This window comes from Mauremys reevesii, linkage group 2 (genome assembly GCF_016161935.1).
Source record: "Mauremys reevesii isolate NIE-2019 linkage group 2, ASM1616193v1, whole genome shotgun sequence".
Taxonomy (NCBI): Eukaryota; Metazoa; Chordata; order Testudines; family Geoemydidae; genus Mauremys; species Mauremys reevesii.
Window position 1 is genome coordinate 61844288 of NC_052624.1, and position 16777 is coordinate 61861064.

Consider the following 16777-nt stretch of genomic DNA (forward strand, 5'->3'; position numbering starts at 1 on the left):
AACAAAATACTGTACACAGGCTTCTCCCAAATTATGTAAAAGGATTTCAGACAAATGGGAACTCGTGCCTTGGACTTTAACTGCCCAAGAGACTTACTATGTCCATAATGGATACAACACAATGGGAACAAAATGAGAGATTATAAATTACGCTTCTGTTTTCACATCAAATGTTTAATTCAAACAGTTGATAACTTACACAGTTACAGTGAAAATGCTTTCAAAGAGTTAGTGGTTGGCAGTTAAGCAGCAAAGTAGGTTAATTATTATTATTAGACAAAGGAACTTCTGCCACTCCACTTACAAATCAAACACATGACTACTGTAAATGATAGACAGTGTGTGTCTGTAATAAGGTAATTACGTGGCCTTTGCCACCACAGAAGCTGAGCAGCTCAATCTTAATTTACGTACCCTCAGAGCATCCTGTGAGGTGGGGAAGTGTTTTCTCTGTTTTACAGATAGGGAATGGAGGCACAGAGCCCGGGGACCAGATTTTTAAAGGTATTTAGGTGCTCAAAGATGCAGATAGGCACCTAATGGAATTTCCAAAAGCGCCAAAGCAGTTTAGGCACCTAATAGCCATTGAAATCTTAGCTTGTAAATCCCTTGGTGTCACTTTGATAATCTGGCCCTAAATGACATACTTAAAGACCCATAGGAAGGGAGCAGGGAACTGAACTCCAATCTCCTTAATCCCAGGCTAGCACCCTAACTACTCAACCATTCTTCCTGCCTAGACACATGTCCACAGTGCTGCCCTTGTTCACTTTATGATCCACTATGTGCAGTATAAGATCATGATCCTCCGTCTTAACTGAAATTTTCCCAAAAACAACATTTGCAATCATTTGCATTGTATTTTTAGAGCACAGGGACATTTTATCTCCATTCACACAATGAGGAAAAAAAAACAATTAGGATTAAAGAGGACAGATAGCAAAGTAATGCACTGAAAATTACTTTTATTAAAAAACCACCACACTGAAGAGGTCAGAAGGGTATAACAAGTATTAGTCTGGACTGAACCAGGTTGAAGCACATACACACACATCAAAAGGAATTACTACATTTTTAAGGGAGAGTTTAGGGTGCAATTTAAACATAGCATGCTGCTGAAACTTGCTAACTTGCACAAAAAGTGATCAGCAAAGATGCTGTAGTGAGGTCTAATCACTAATTTGATTCGTGTTAGGAAAGTAAATGAGAGGCATGGGAGTATTTGCTATACTGTGGAGTATTGCCATAAATCAATCTAAACTACTATTGACAAAATAAACACCTGATTCTGCAAGGTGCTGAGTTGAGTAGTACTTGAGGGCGCTCTACGTGAGCGGACCCTAAATGAACAGAGAACATGCTGGGATGCGGTGCCCTTGTATTTTTCATGTTCATTTACTCACCCACTTGGTTACAAAATTCAGTGATTTGCAGTTGTCTCCCAGGAATACGAGTGTGAATTGGCAGGATTCTATAGCACTGAAAAAACTGGCATTTATTAGTGCAGTATTTCAGCTATTATTCTAGGTTTTTCTTTTTTTCCCTCAGATGGTCCCACCTAAGGCATAAAATCCATACAATGCAATATAAAGAATGAATGGGAAAAAGCTAGGTTCTTTCATGGTTACAGCTTTCATTGAAGACTCCATCATTTCGAGGTTAATGTTTGATACGGCAAACAGCCTTTGCACTATATGAAATCTTCCTGTGTCAGTGAGAGGGGCCAGGGCAGGATCTCTCAGTGTCAAAGTGCCATCAGCTGAAGCGACGTTAGGCTGTATTTATAGAGACAGAAAGATGTTAAAGCTATTTTCATATAGAGTACAGTTTCTGACATCATACAACTTTGCTCTCTGCAGTAAAACTCAGGGGGCTCAAGTTCTGTTAAAAACAAGAAAATATCTTGTCTTGCTGCCAAAAGGTACATTTAGGTAAAGCAAAGATTAACCAGTGTGATACACTCAGCCTGAATGGAGACTTAAGCTCACGCAGACATTTTCAGAAGCATCCACTATTTTTAGATGCCTCCATTTTTGGAGTTCAGTTTGAGACAACATGAGCCTGGCTTTCAAAAGGAGCTGACACCCTGCTGCTCCCGGTGACCTCCCTGGGAGTTTTGGGTGCTTGGCAAATCTAAAAATCAGGCCCAAGGTCTCTCAGACTGGCACTGACACTTGAGGCACTCGTTTTGCCCCAAACACTCATTTGAAGTAGGGGCTTGGTGTTAAAGGAAAGTTATGCTTTAACTGCAACCCTTTTCCTCAAAAGCAACTGAGTGAAGCCTCTTGCTCAGATCCTCACTGTGGGGGCTACTATTTCCCCTGGTGCCCTACAGAGAATGCCATTGCTCCGATAGGTAGCAAGGGTGAGACCCACATCATCTTTTCTGGCCACTATTGACGTAAGCCCATGGACCAGCAATCGAGAGGGTGGTGTGACAGTTTCAGCTGGCTAGAGGACTTCCAAAGAAGTTCTGAAGCTCAGGCTTACAACCATGCCTGGTTGTATAATGGGACAGAGTGGTGCACGGCCAAGAGCACTCCAGTCTATTCTACAACCTCAGCAGGCCTCCGATCCCAGCCCAACACCTGCCCACAGTGAAAGAGTTTGTCATTCTGCATCCAAACAGCAAGTTCAGCTCTTCCCACAACTGACTTTCCACTCTGACTGTTCTTCACAAGCCTGCCTATAGTTCCCTACCAAGGTTTTGTTACTGAACCCAACTGGGATCTCCCACTCCTCTCCTCACAACCTCTCACTTAAAGTATTGTAACAGGCCAGCTCAGAGCTTCTGCACTTCAAACTTACCACTGCCTACATATTACTGTTTGCACAATGCAATTCCTACCTCACCTGCCTCTGATGCCCACTGCAGGTTTTTGGTTTATGAAGTGGTCTAATTAGATGTTTAGTAAAATAAAATCGTAACCTTTGACACTCAAACCAAAAGTTCCTATTTTCTCTTGCTTCGCATTTGATGTAGTTTTCTACATGCCACAAAGTGTCAGAAGGAAGAAATCCAGTTTTGGTTTAAACTAACTGCATTGTTAGTCATTTTAACACACTGGACCAGATGGTGACTAGGCTTAATCAATGCCTATGGATTTAATTTGTAGCACATTCTGACCTCTCCTTTATTTAATGACAGATAAAATCAGCTAGAGCCTACAAACTCCTCACAGTCACTAGGACTGACCTCTGAACACTAAGGTAGTCCACTCCCTTTTGGATTACTTACCAAACAACACAAGGCAGGGATTATTTGTATATCACAGCAAGCACGCAGCAGAGCCAGTGTGTAGTCAGACAATTCTGTGGAAGGAGATACAAAAAGGAGAAGAGTTAGTTTCAATGATCTCTGAAGCAGGCTGGTTGCTAAAAAGGAGACTGTAGGAATGTATATGAATAAGCTAAGCCTACACACAGAGTTATGAAATTCCACTGCTGGGCAGTGACAGATGCACTGCTTCTCTTGAGTGCTGCCCTGATTAGCATCAAGTGCTCTGGAGACCAACACAAACCCACCATTGAAGACAATTATGTGTTTTATTGAGCCCTGTCAGCATGCTCTGTGCCACACATCCATAAGAGGCAAATCTAGTCCCTTCCTTGCGCATGTACAGGCTCTTGAGGCAGCAGAAGCAGCCTCCCAAGGGAAGCAGTGGGAGCTAAAAAACCTAACTGGCTTCAAGACTGAGCTTGATAAGTTTATAGAAGGGATGGTGTGATGACATTGCCTACAATGGCATGTAACTGATCTGTGACTGCTAGCAACAAATATCTCCAACGGTCAGTGATGGGCCACTAGATGGGGAGGGCTCTGAGTTACTACAGAAAATTCTTTCCCAGGTATCTGGCTGGTGGGTCTTGCCCACATGCACAGGGTCTAACGGATGGCCATATTTGAGGTTGGGAAGGAATTTTCCCTCCCACGTCTGATTGGCAGAGACTCTAGGGGAGTTTTCTGCCTTCCTCTGCAGTATGGGTCACGGGTCACTTGCAGGTCTAAACTAGTGCAAATGGGTTCTCTAACCTGAAGTCTTGAACTCATGATTTGAGGACTTCAGTAACTCAGCCAGAGGTTAGGGGTCTATTACAGGAGTGGGTGGGCAAGGTTCTATGGCCTGGAATGTACAGGGGGTCAGACTAGATGATCACGATGGTCCCTTCTGGCCTTACAACCTTTGAGACTATTTGGGGGAAAATGGATGCTAGGAGCTGCACTGTGTACATTCTCCATGTGTTGCAAAGTCCTGTTCTGTGTGAACTCCCTGAGCAGCAACATACTGGGCAGTGCAAGTAGGTTGGCAGAGGGGTGGAGCCAGGAGGGCCATGTAAGCCTTTGGGTGCTAAAGGCAGCTTTCCAGCCTGGCTGGGAGAATTTCTCTCCTGCCTATCCTAGTGCCAGGCATGGTATTAGGTCTGGGTGCTGGACAGAGGATTTGGGCCTAAAGGAAGACAGGGTCCATGCTCCAATATTAATATGAGACACAGCGTGTACAATCCACATAATTATAATTCCCAATGGAAAACCGCTACAAAGCAGCTTTCTGGTTACTGATACTGCCTCAGGTATACATGAATGTCAGATCTAGATATTATGTCCAGAGCCAGGCTACATTACTTTTAATAGAATCTGACAAGTATCATCAGTGGGTCTATTTTGTTCAATTTCTTTTGACTCTCTGCAACTGGGTCATGCTTTCAAAGTGTCTCTCTCATCTTTCATAAACTGGCACCATGTACAGTTGCATGGAAACTGACCTTCCATTGTACAGCGCTACATATTTACCCAATATCACACTTCACTGCCTCTCAACACCTGTCTTAATGGAATGAAGATTTTTATGAGAAAAAGTTGGATTTGCAGGTGGCTTTAATTAATACTGTACTGCCAATTTCATTGTGAGGGTGCCATTCATTTACATTTATGAGTAATTTCCTTTTTCTGTGGCAGCAAAATAACCCTCTAATTACAGATCTACATGTTAAACTCTTTTTGCTAAATATGGTTTGTACTTTAACATAAGCCACATATTCAGCAAATACAAGGAAGCCAGCACCTACAATGCAACCCTGAGACACTAGATATGAAGGATTCTGACGCACGAGAACAATAATTAATTTACAAAACGGAGTGAAAAGGTTTGGCTTCAATGAAAAAAAAAAACTCAAATCAAATGATTTCCAGGGAATGTTAAATTTTACTTGTAAAATATTCAGTGCAGGGGGGTTTGAATTTAATTCTTAGCCTGAATCATAAAGTGCTTTCTTCTCTATCCAGCCTAGCCCCATAAAACTGAAACCGAAATCAAGACACGTACTGAAGCTACCCAGCTGTTACAATTTACCTACAAACTGTACACAAAAGAGGAGTTTCTAAGTGGGAAAGCTGCCACTATCTCCATTGTACCTGCCACCGCACTGATCAGGATGTGAGCAGCCGAGAAGAGTCCCTTATAATGAAGCTGGTCTTTCTGCAACAACAGCTCATTCTGTAAACTGTACCCGACCAGCTGCAAGAAGTCGGTTAGGTTTTGCTGCTGTGGAGGTTTCAACTCCTTCAGGTCTGTAAAATCCGGCTCCTCTCCTGTGAAAATACTATCTAACTGGAAAGAGGAAAAGATACATCAGGTTCTTACATTTTAAACTAGACAGAGAAATAAGCCCTGATCTTCCTCCCACTGAAATCAACAAAAAACTCGTTAAAAAAAATACTTATTAAAAGAAGTGTTTGAATAGAGGGACATGTTGGCTCTATTTTTAGAAGGAAAAAAAGTTCCATCCTCTTACCACCTCCTCCAGTGCAGTTACCATTTCTTCATGATGCAAGAGCTCATAAAATATTTTATTTAAAGCTCCTTGCTTGTCTTCTGGAAGCTTCACGAAGGGTTGGAACTGCATCTTTAACAGCAACAGATCTTTCCAAGAAAGAAACACAATGTTAAAAACTCATGACTCTTACAAATGCCAGTATGTGCAACTAAAATTCTGTAATTAACCACTCATCTCTAGAATTCATAATGAAATGTTAGTAAAACACACCTGTAACCAAATTTGTCCTAATGACCTTTGCAAATTAATGAACTGTCAGTGCAAACCGAGAGAAAAATAAATACTGTTATTAGGAATCAATATTCAATTTTAAGATTTCAAATATTTTATACTGTTTTTCACATGAAAGCTGTTAATGATTCCCAATAGGATGTTCATTTTTAGAACCAGGTAGTCTTACTTCTCAACCAGAATATTTTATTCTGGAATTGCTTCATGTTATAGTAAAACATCATGAATAACTAAGGCTGATGGTGTTGTTCATACTTCAAATTAAAAGCTCAGACAGTAACACAATTTCTTACTGTCCTCATATTTCACCACAGACTTTACAAGATTTACACCTCTTTCTCCTTTGACCAAAAAAAAATAAAATAAAAATCAAATGCTTAATTAGCTTCAAGAGGATCTCTTTATGTTTTACATAATATTTAATCTATTACAGTATGTAGTTTAGAAACTCAACTACAGTTTATTAGATTCCTTTTCCTGCAATGCAAACATGGCATTAAGCCAAGATGTTTTATGAGTAGCAAATCATCAATATTCCAGCTGTGAGTTCCAGTCAACAGAACTTTAGGGCTTGGGTTTTTTAATCCCTGAGGATGCCTGATGTTACTTTGGAAGCCATACCACCACATGCAACATTTGTCAACCAAAAATTGATCCTTAAAGATGCCTATTTCACATCAATAATAAGATATTGAAAAACGATTTTACTATAGGTAGTGTCTCTACATATGGTTCAACCAAATAATTATACAAATACTAGAACATCATGATGGGAGGAAAAGCGGGACAGGTCAAACGCCTGCCCCAAATTATTCCAATATAAAAGTTTTTACAAGCATTTCAATGAATAGGTTAGGTTAATCAAATAAAGAAACAGAATGACAATTCTTTAACTAAGACAGGCACAGAGGGTAATAAAGAACAGTGCAACACAGAGTCCTTCACACAAAAATGTTATCCCTACAAAGATAAATTTATTTCCCTTAAACAAGTCTACACTAGAGAAGAATAGGATTTATTCTAGTACAATAAAATGGCTATTTTGGTCATAATTAATTTACTGACTAAACTGTGAACTCAGGGCCAAATTCAGAGGTGACATAACTGGTAAATCACATCTTGGTATGTGAAAGTGGGTGTAAAGGCAGGACTACAGGAGAAAATATAAAAGAGGGATGGGGCCTCCTTTATTTTACACCTTCTTACTCCTTCCTGTTTGTTGTTTTTCTTGGTACAACCATTCCCTTCCACTCCCTAGCCACTTAAATCAATGTACCAACATGTAATTCACACTGCCATTTAGCGCGCATCTGAATTTAATCCTAGTGTTAAACTCTGATTTTTTCCACGTTTCTCAGAACTAAGAGGTTCAGGAAGAAAAAACAGCTTTGTATTTCTAGAGATGTCAAATAACCTTCCCCGAGAAGCTTTACTAAGAGGATGTTTTCACATCATGTGTCAAATATTCTCAATGAACATTTTTCAGTGCCAACATAAATTATTAATCTTGTGCAGTTTAGCAGGGATATAACAAAACTGATGCAAAACCAAAATTGTATAAGGTTATATTTATGACAAAGGGTAACAATATGTTCCTAAGAGATATACAACTTACTCCCATTCCCTTCATACATTCATTCCAGAAGTACAATATCTTCCCGTTTTTTTAAGTGATCGCTATGGAGTTATTGCTAGTGGCTATTAAAACAGGACAGCTTAATTTCTATGTACTATTTTGCAATAATGCCTCCTTCTGTTATCTTGCTTAAGACTCTAGTGTAATCAAATAAAGCATTTCTGGTAATACCTTGTTTCAGTACACTTAAGGAAACATCGCTGGGAATGATGTTTCTATCTCCAGAGTGCCTGTCACTATCCACAGCGTCTGGCTGATATAGAAAGGAAGAGTCTCTAAATGAATATGGATAAGATGAGCCTTCTGTGTTTTCTCTTTCAAAACCTCCTTCTTGCTCATCTAGCAGGCAGAATTCTGTAATTAGAAACACAAGCGAATAAATAAATAAAACCAGATGAGTGTACAGAAGCAAATATTAATGATTGTACTTTCAAGGTAGGCATTAGAAACGTGCACTCGGGAAGGCCATGTATTCCATTTCTTGTGGGGGCGGGGGGGAAGTCAATAGTCACCGTCTACATGAACTACTATACATTATATGTTGGTGCATATTTAGAACAGAGCTGTGCACAGATCTGCCTTGATGTAAATGGAAACAGAGTACTAACTACAGAACCTGATTCAAGATTTTGTGGATACATTTAATAATCCGTTCAGCAAATACCAAGAAAAGAAGCAACCTGGTAAATTAGCACAGCAATGCTCCTTGTGGACAATGAAAACCTGCATACTGTATATGAAGGAAGGAGCTATATATTTCTCACATTATCTATAAAACTACTAGATGTTATATACAGTGGCTCAGATCACCCCTTCCTGTAGGAAACCCCTGTGAAAGAGTTACAGGTCAGAAAAACTTCATGAGCATCCCTCAGAGCTTTGCCCTGGTCCTTCTATCAGTGTGCTGCCCTGCTTTTGGAAGGCTGCAGGTCCATGTCTAAGCCCTACAGATCAGTGGGAGGGCAGGTCCATGCCAGCTCAGTAGCAGCCTGGCTCCCACAGAGTTGCATCACTAGGGTCTTCCTCCGGCCATGGATGCTTCCAGGACTACTCTTCAAGGGAGACACCCACTGTGGAGGAGACTCCATGGGAAAGGAAATACAGCTTCGAGCTGCATTATGTTTCCGGTCTAGTCTCTGCGAGTTCATAATGGGCTGATGTGCATCCTCTACCCCACCCAATGTGGGGCTGCCACCTCCCTGCCCCCAGCCAGATTTCTATGTTTGGTACTGGAAAGGAGGCAGGAGCAGTGCCACAGAAGGCAATGATCCAGCCTTCTGCGAAGGAGAGGGGACATGTGTGCTGAGGATTCCTTCTTCACTCAATTCAGAGGGCACAATGTGACTCAAATAGAAGACACTCGCTAGTAACAGAGTACAGTCTACCCAACAATGTTCAGCTTTACAATTCTTCACAAACAGTAACTACCCTGAGAGTTAAGCAAGTTTCATTTTACAGATGGGGAAACCAAGGCAGAGATTAAGGACACAAAGGGAGCCATTGTCAGAGCCAGGATTAGAATGTACAAGTTTGTAACTTCCAGACCTTTTCTCAGACTACTATGCCATGCCCAAAGGAATAATATATGTGAAATAATCCAAGACCCTGTATGTTATTACAAAATGTAATGGCCCCAAAAGATATTGAACCATATACTATCCATGGCATTTTGTAGCAAACCAAAATCAGTTTTAAAGTAGTATGTGACAAAGAGAGAGGAAAGTCCAAAAGTAAACAAAGGGCGAGGGAGGAAAGAAATCTCTGCTACAGAAAGAGGAAAAAAGCAACCTTTCAGAAAGCTGCTGTCACCTGCAAAACAACTTAAAGATGAAAGCAAGTTATAGAGGAACAGAAAGAGATTGACACAAATACAAGTCTTTCCCAGCAAAGGCAGCAGCCAAGACATTACTGACTAAGGAGTATAGTCTTGTCTCAAGGTGCTTGTGTTAATGCAGTGGGTCTCAAACCTTTTTTTTTTTTTTTTTTTTTTTAAACTGGCGACCCCTTTCACATAGAAATCAGATATTTATTTATTTTTTTATGGATTGGATTCAGATCCAATTCTGATTGTCCTCACAACAGGTTGTCCCAACAATACAACGTTACTCTCCAAAATCATCACCCAACCAAAAATCCCCTCAAAAATGGCATCCCCTTTGATGAAACTGAACCATGTTCAAATCATCATCTATAAAGCTGAGCCCTATTATTACTACTTATTACAACTCTAGCATCTACTCAATCTATCTAGTAAAGGAAATCCGAAGCATTATCAAAGTTCCTCTTTTTATTTTTGTTAACATTAAAAAAATCTCTTAAATCATCTCTCTCCTCTCTCCCCATCTCTAAGCTTAGATCCTAGCACACCCTAATCACTATCCTCCCCCAGGCTCATCCTAGTTTTCTTCCCCAATGTGACCATTGACTACAGACTCTGCATTTTAGTTTGTCTTGTTATAATTTACTATTAGTTATCTCTATTCATATTATATGCTCCCCACCTTTATATCCTGCCACCTTTTTCCTTGCACAGCCTAACCCCCACATCATATATACCCTCATTACCACACTCTGTTACCATCACACCTCCACCATGTTTCCCATGATATCCGATATTTCAATCCCCCTCCCAGGAGCTCCAGTTCCTCCCATTTGTTTTCTACTTCTCGTGAACCTTTGAACAAACATCCCTGTTTCTTTTCTCTCACTCTCTCTCACTCTTCACCCACCCACCTCGGTAGGGAGTACTCCTTGTATGACCTAGTATCATCCCTCCTCCCCCCCCTCTTCCTACAAGTAACCTCTTCCCTCTGTTATATGTTGTGTTCTTCTTGTTGTCCTCACAATGTGAAAAATTTGGCGTGTGGACACTACCTAGGACCTCTCCCGACCCCTCCCCCCCGCCTCCTTCTTAAAGCTCTTTTTAATCAGATGAGCCAGCCTCCTCCTAGAAGTCTACTTCCTTCCCCCTACTTCCTGGAGCATCCCCCTTGAGAACAGTCTGTCCCCCCAGCCCTCCCCCCCCCTCCCCCCCCTCCAAAAGCCTCCCCTTATCAACTCCCCTCCATCAACTCCCAATCATCACGATCCTTCCCCCTCCCACTGCAGATCACCACTGAGAGAAATCTGAGCCTCAATCCCTTGAGCCCCTTACCCTGAGCAACCTGATCTAACCAAGATGACCTCCTCCTCCTTTCTCTAGCGAGAATCCTCTCGTGTCATTCGTGAAAGTCATCTCGCGGGTTCTTAAGGATCCTCTTTCCCTTTCTACCCGCTCCTTTTTCAACCTCCACAACGTATTTCCATCAGCACTTTTTAGCACCCCACAGACCTCACACGCCCTTCAGGCAGGCCTCGGCCCTGCTCACAGGCCTGTCCAATATGGAATCCCCTGGCACCACTCCTGCCTTCCCCTGGGTCCCCCTCTCCCACGTCCCCCCCCCCCTCCCCCCAGCATTCCCCCTCCTCCCTCCCTTTCCCCCATTCATCCATCCTCCCTCCCTCCCCCCCATTCCTGCTAAATCCCATCTCCTCCTCTCTCTCATCTTCCTTTCGCTCCTTCTTTTTCTTTGGCCCTCTCACCCTCTTTTTCTTCACTTCACCTACCACTTCTACCTTCTCCTTACTTCTTCCTCATTCTCACCCCTTCAAACCTGTCCCTAGCCTCCTTTCCCCTGGCCTGCTTCCCTTTCCCTGCCCTTCTTCCTCCACCCATGCTTCCCTCTCTCTTCCTCCCTCTTCCTCCCCCCCCCTCCCTGCTCCCCCCCCTGCCCCCCCCTGCCCCTGTTTTGCCACTGCTGCATTGCTCCATTGCTCTCCATCCTCTTCCTTCTCTTCTCTCTTCTTTCCACCTGCAGCTCTAGGCCCTGGATCTTTCTCCAGCTCCTCTCCAGCGCTATTATACACTTCATATATATATAGTATCTACTACCCCGGGACCAGACCAGGACCACACCACAGCTGCTGCATGCTCACTCTCATGTGTCCTCTCTGTCTGGGCTCATGCTGCTGGCTGCTGCTGCTGCGCTGCTCCGCTTGCTTTTCTTGGGGGGGGGGCCTCCCTCCCTCCTCCTCCCCTGCCAACTCCCCCCAACTAACTCCCCTGGCAGCCCTGTTGTGCCTCTGCTCCTGTGCTGCCTGGCTGGGCGGCGGCGCAGGCCCTCCCCCCCCCCTCCCTCCCTCCCACTCAGGGCTCAGCCAATCCTGGCTCAGCCCCCCTTCAGCAGCCTGCCCCTCCTCCTCCTACAGCAGATACAAAACACGCTCCTCCCAATGCAACTCCCACGCTAACTCCCCTGTTGGCAGCCCTGTTTGCTGCCTCCAAGCCTCTGAGTGCGACCCCTCCTAATTAAACACACTGTTTAATATATTTAACACAATTATAAATGCTGGAAGCAAGCGGAGTTTGGGGTGAAGGTTGACAGCTCGTGACCCCCCATGTAATGACCTCATGACCCCCTGAGGGGTCCTGACCCCCAGTTTGAGAACCCCTGTGTTAATGAGGTTTACATATGCACAACAAAAAAAAAAAAAACCACCCCAACAACACACACACTAACTGCCCTTTACAAGAGAATGAGGCCAGTGACTGAAATACATACACAGCATCATGTGAAAATAAGTGAGGCAGTCACAACTGTCAAAACCCATAACAGATCTGGATTCAAAAGCAAAACGCAAGGCCATGAAAGTTTGTATTGTTACTATTGTTCATTATTTTTATAGCACATTAAGTTTGCATGACCCTTTATGGAGGTGGGGGTAAGGGCAGGGAGGATTGGAAAGTCAAAGTATCATAATGCCATTATACAAGATCAATGGTGCACCCTCTCCTAGAGCACAGTGATCAGTTCTTGTCACCATATCTCAAACATGCAGGTAGAACAGAAGAGATCCAGAGATGGGCAATGAAAATGATGAGAAGCAGAGAGATTAAGATGATTAAGGGGAGACATGTCAAAGATATATAAAACAATGAATGGTACAAAGAAAATCAGCCAGGTGCTACTATTTATCCTCCCTCGTAACACAAGAGCAAGGGGACATAATGAAATCAAAAGGCAAAAAAAAAAATAAAAAAAAAATTAAACCCTTTAAAGAGAGTGTTTACACATTCAGTGCATAATTAACACGTGGAACACAGGCACACACACACACACACACACACACACACCACTGTGGTAAAGGTCTCAGCAGGATTCAGAAAAGGATTAGACATTTTTATAGCTAAGACCTCTGTGGTCATGTTAGAGAGAGAGACTAAACTCTCATGCCTTATGGCATAAGCCAACCACTGACAGAAATGAGAACAAACAAAACTCATGTGCAGGTTATTCCATAATTATCCATTATGGGGATCCTTCCATCTTTCTTTGAAGCAGCTAGTACTGGCCACTATCGGAGGCAAGACACTGGACTAGATGGACCTCTGGTCTTACCCAGTATGGCAATTCCTCTATTCCTAACCAGACATTAATTCCATTCTTACTCTTGCTGAAGAGTACCTTACTCTGCAATTAGTCCCACTGGTTTCCCTGCCCACCGAAAGGAAGGGAAGGGATGGATGATAGTTACAAATATAAAAACAAAAACAAAACCCAGACACTAGACATATGTTGTTTATGAGGTCCAACAAATAAAGGCAACATGAGACATATGTTGTTTGTGAAGATGGAAAGATTAGATAATTAAAATGAAAATAAGGTTAGGCAGCAGTGAAGAAAGAGACATCAATGAATGCACACACACACCCCAACCAGCTGACAGAACACATGATATTCCCAGGGAGAGATTCCCAGCTACAAAAACTTTTACTAAATATTTTTATACACATTGTTAACCTGTCTTATTAACACCTGATTCAGCAAGCAGTGTAGTTAACTGGGAAATGTAATTCATTTCTGAAAAGTGACTATAAAATGCACGGCCTTAGGGAATTTTCCTGTTTGTCGCATCTTGACGACTTTAGGCCAAATACATTTTGTTTACAAATAAATAAAATTGTATTATTATTATTACTGCCAGTCCTACAAACTCATCAGGAGATTCAAAAAAAGTCATCATCTCCTGTAACAGACCCAAATGAAATACATTTTAGATTTACATCTCAATTGCACCTTGAGGACATCTACAGTTCATCTCAGATGCACTTCAACTTTTCTAACTGCCTGCACTGCACACCCAACCTGGGTTCTTTCCTTCTTGCACATTATCCTCAGTAACCTCACATGGGTCTGGGATTTGTAGTGATGATACACAAGAAGGAAGAGCCAGATGGAATGTCCAGAGCAGGGAGTTACAAAACAACAAACCAAAAAAAAACCAGCAAACCAAACCAAAATCCCCAATGTATTTTTATTTGTAATCTCAGCAAATTTTATCTGGAGTAACCAAGAGACAAAGACTGAACATGGCAAGGACATTTTTACTGTCACTTTTCTGAGCTGATCTACATTCATTTGAATGTAGATCAGTAAAGTTCACAAACTACCAGCCTTACACTTTATTTCGTCATCATTTTTTCTAATCAAATGTTGTACAAACAGACAATATTTGACTGACTGTTGCCCTGCATCTTATGTAGTTATTTACACTAGTGAAAAGGGAGTGCGAAGAGTGTATAAAATGCTACTAAATCAAAAGAGTAGCGGCATTTTATGCCCATTTTGCACTGGTGTAGACGACCATGCAAGATGCAGGGCAATGAAGAACCAGGTGCTGTAAGCCTGCAGGTGAATGAAAGGCTTTCCTTGAGGAGGTAACTCTTTTCCATATCAGAGCTACATGTAAAAGAAAATGGACATCGTACTTACCGAACTGACCATCACGCTTTATATACAGTTCAATTACGCCATAGGCAATCGCGGTGGGAGCAGGAATCTCTAAGACCACATTGGAATCCTTTCTCACATTCCCATTTTCGCTCACTGAAACCTGAGGGACATATTCATCCACTGTTTATTTGATTCAACTACAGAGCAGCTTGCACACAAATTCAGGGTAACACCACAAATTAGATTAGGAAAAGAATTAGCTCAATTCTCCACTGTGCCCTGGTTTGGGGGGGTCTTTTTCTTATATAGGCTCCTATTACCCCCCACCCCGTCCCAATTTTTCAGATTTGCTGTCTAGTTGCCCTAGCCCGAGTCAAGATCACGTGATATTAGATGTCTGCAAACATTTATGCCAGCAAAGCTCTCCGTGTCTGAGCTCTGCCCTGGGGCAGGAGACAAGAGTAGCTCCTCAACCCTCAGCCTCCCAGCCCCACCGTGTGCAGGGGGCAACTTTCACTTATGCTCCTGGTGTAAAGTCTCATGACACCAGTGGAAAACTGGTCCTCGCTTTGCCATACTGCGGCTCTGCTCTGCCTGCCGTCCCATCCTGACACTCCTCCTGCTCATCCCTTCCCTCTTTACAACCAGGCAGCACAAGAGCTGGTAGAGCAGATTGGCAGAGCTAGCTCTGCCAGCTTTACGCCAGTGGAGGCACCCCCTACAGTGGGGATTTGTCTGTAGTTCGGATGATTTTGCCTCAGTTTGTCAGACAGTCATTTCAGAAGCGCTTGTAATGCACCTGGAGAAAAACGGTCAAACAATTAGGATGCTTGTACTCCATGGAGCTGGGAGACGTGGCAAAACCTGGTTTCCAAAGTCACTTGAATTTTTAAATGAATTGGCTTCAGCTGTGCTCTTACCCCTTTAATGTGCCATTTCTTTTAATGTTTGTGTGATCTTATGTCATGGGCATGAACATTCACAAAAGCTGAATCACAGGTCAAGAGTATTCCTGGAAACCACATTCTAGAGTCACACCAGAAGAAGAGCCTGCACTCTCATCCAACTAGGGGACTCCACCGATCAGTGACAACTAAACAATGTATCAAATACTTGTGGCCCACAAGTTGTGGAGAACTATTTGCAACAGATACAGTTTAAAATATTGACAAAAATTGTCAAATACTTAAAAATAATTAATACATATGAGAAAACTGATCTGTTCTCAGAAAATTCATATGGAGGAAAAAGAGCTAAATTAATTGGATAACATGTTCACTGCCAATTATGTGCTTAGCTCTAGCAGTTAGAGAAGGAACAGATCTATTAGATCAATTATTAGATCAAGGGCAGGATATGGTCAGTTATAATACGGGTTGTCCAAAATGAGGAGAAAAAAAGTGGCAATTTTTTCAATTATTGTTTTTTAATACCGTAACTGAGGTTTTGAAGGCATCTAATGATGTTGAAGAAATATTTGCGTGTGCTGCATGGTTGGTGGGTTGTTTTCTTTTTTTACCTTTACAATTTTTGTACGGAGTCCCACCATGCCAGCATATTTTTCTTCTGTCTGAACATGTTCAGATACCAAACACTTTTGAGTTGTTACTATCTTTTCTGTCAAGATACACAGTACCTCATGTTTTCTTCCTAGCACTTGTTGCAGTAAATTATTGTTTAGATTTATTGTTCTGAAATTAAAAAAAGAAAAAGAAAGAAAGAAAAGTATTAATAGCATAAACACTGCAGCTGATAAAACAGCATTCTTCTTAATTGTATGCCTGGCGAGCTTTGTAAGAAGCTTTTATTGTAAAGTATAAATGGTTTCAGTATGAGTAGCCTCCTCAAATTATGATGTTCTCTTTTGTTATCGGGTAGCAGCAAGACTGTAATTATCTGCTTGGAACAATTTAAATCCCCATCATATTTAGTGAATTCTTGGTTCACCATTTCCAGCAAAAACGTCAGTCAAGGGAATTTAGTTATTTTTATTTGTTTAAATAAAAGCCAAATAACTTCAGACAAATAGAAGACTCCTTTGTGATTTGAAAACAAATAAACTGATCTTGCAAACATAAGGGCGTATCCTCAGCTGGTGGGTCAGTTGTCGCTGACTTCAATGGAGCTATGGCAAGTTACACCAGCTGAGAATCTGCCCCACTAGCTTCAGAGTCTATTGCGGACTAACAAGCATAGCCCCATTGAAGTAACTGAGTCACAGAATAGCCAATTCCCAAATAAGGACTGCAGTAAGTACCAAAAAAAGATGTGTGGTCCCTCCAGTGGCATACCTAAGGGTGTG

The 16777-nt window shown here is 42.0% G+C and overlaps 1 protein-coding gene across 2 annotated transcripts in view; it reads right to left on the reverse strand.

Annotated features, from left to right (window-relative positions):
• Positions 1 to 945: 945 nt before the first annotated feature.
• GSDME (gasdermin E) overlaps positions 946 to 16777 on the reverse strand; it is a 34740-nt gene continuing 18908 nt past the window's right edge. For both annotated transcript variants that reach the window (XM_039521652.1, XM_039521653.1), the window contains 7 exons: positions 15995 to 16166; positions 14515 to 14635; positions 7874 to 8056; positions 5794 to 5921; positions 5414 to 5609; positions 3239 to 3312; positions 946 to 1775 (listed from right to left, as the gene is read on the reverse strand). In XM_039521652.1, the coding sequence (XP_039377586.1) occupies positions 1545 to 1775; positions 3239 to 3312; positions 5414 to 5609; positions 5794 to 5921; positions 7874 to 8056; positions 14515 to 14635; positions 15995 to 16166 (1105 nt within the window). In that variant the 3' untranslated portion in view covers positions 946 to 1544. The remainder of the gene's footprint in view (positions 1776 to 3238; positions 3313 to 5413; positions 5610 to 5793; positions 5922 to 7873; positions 8057 to 14514; positions 14636 to 15994; positions 16167 to 16777) is intronic.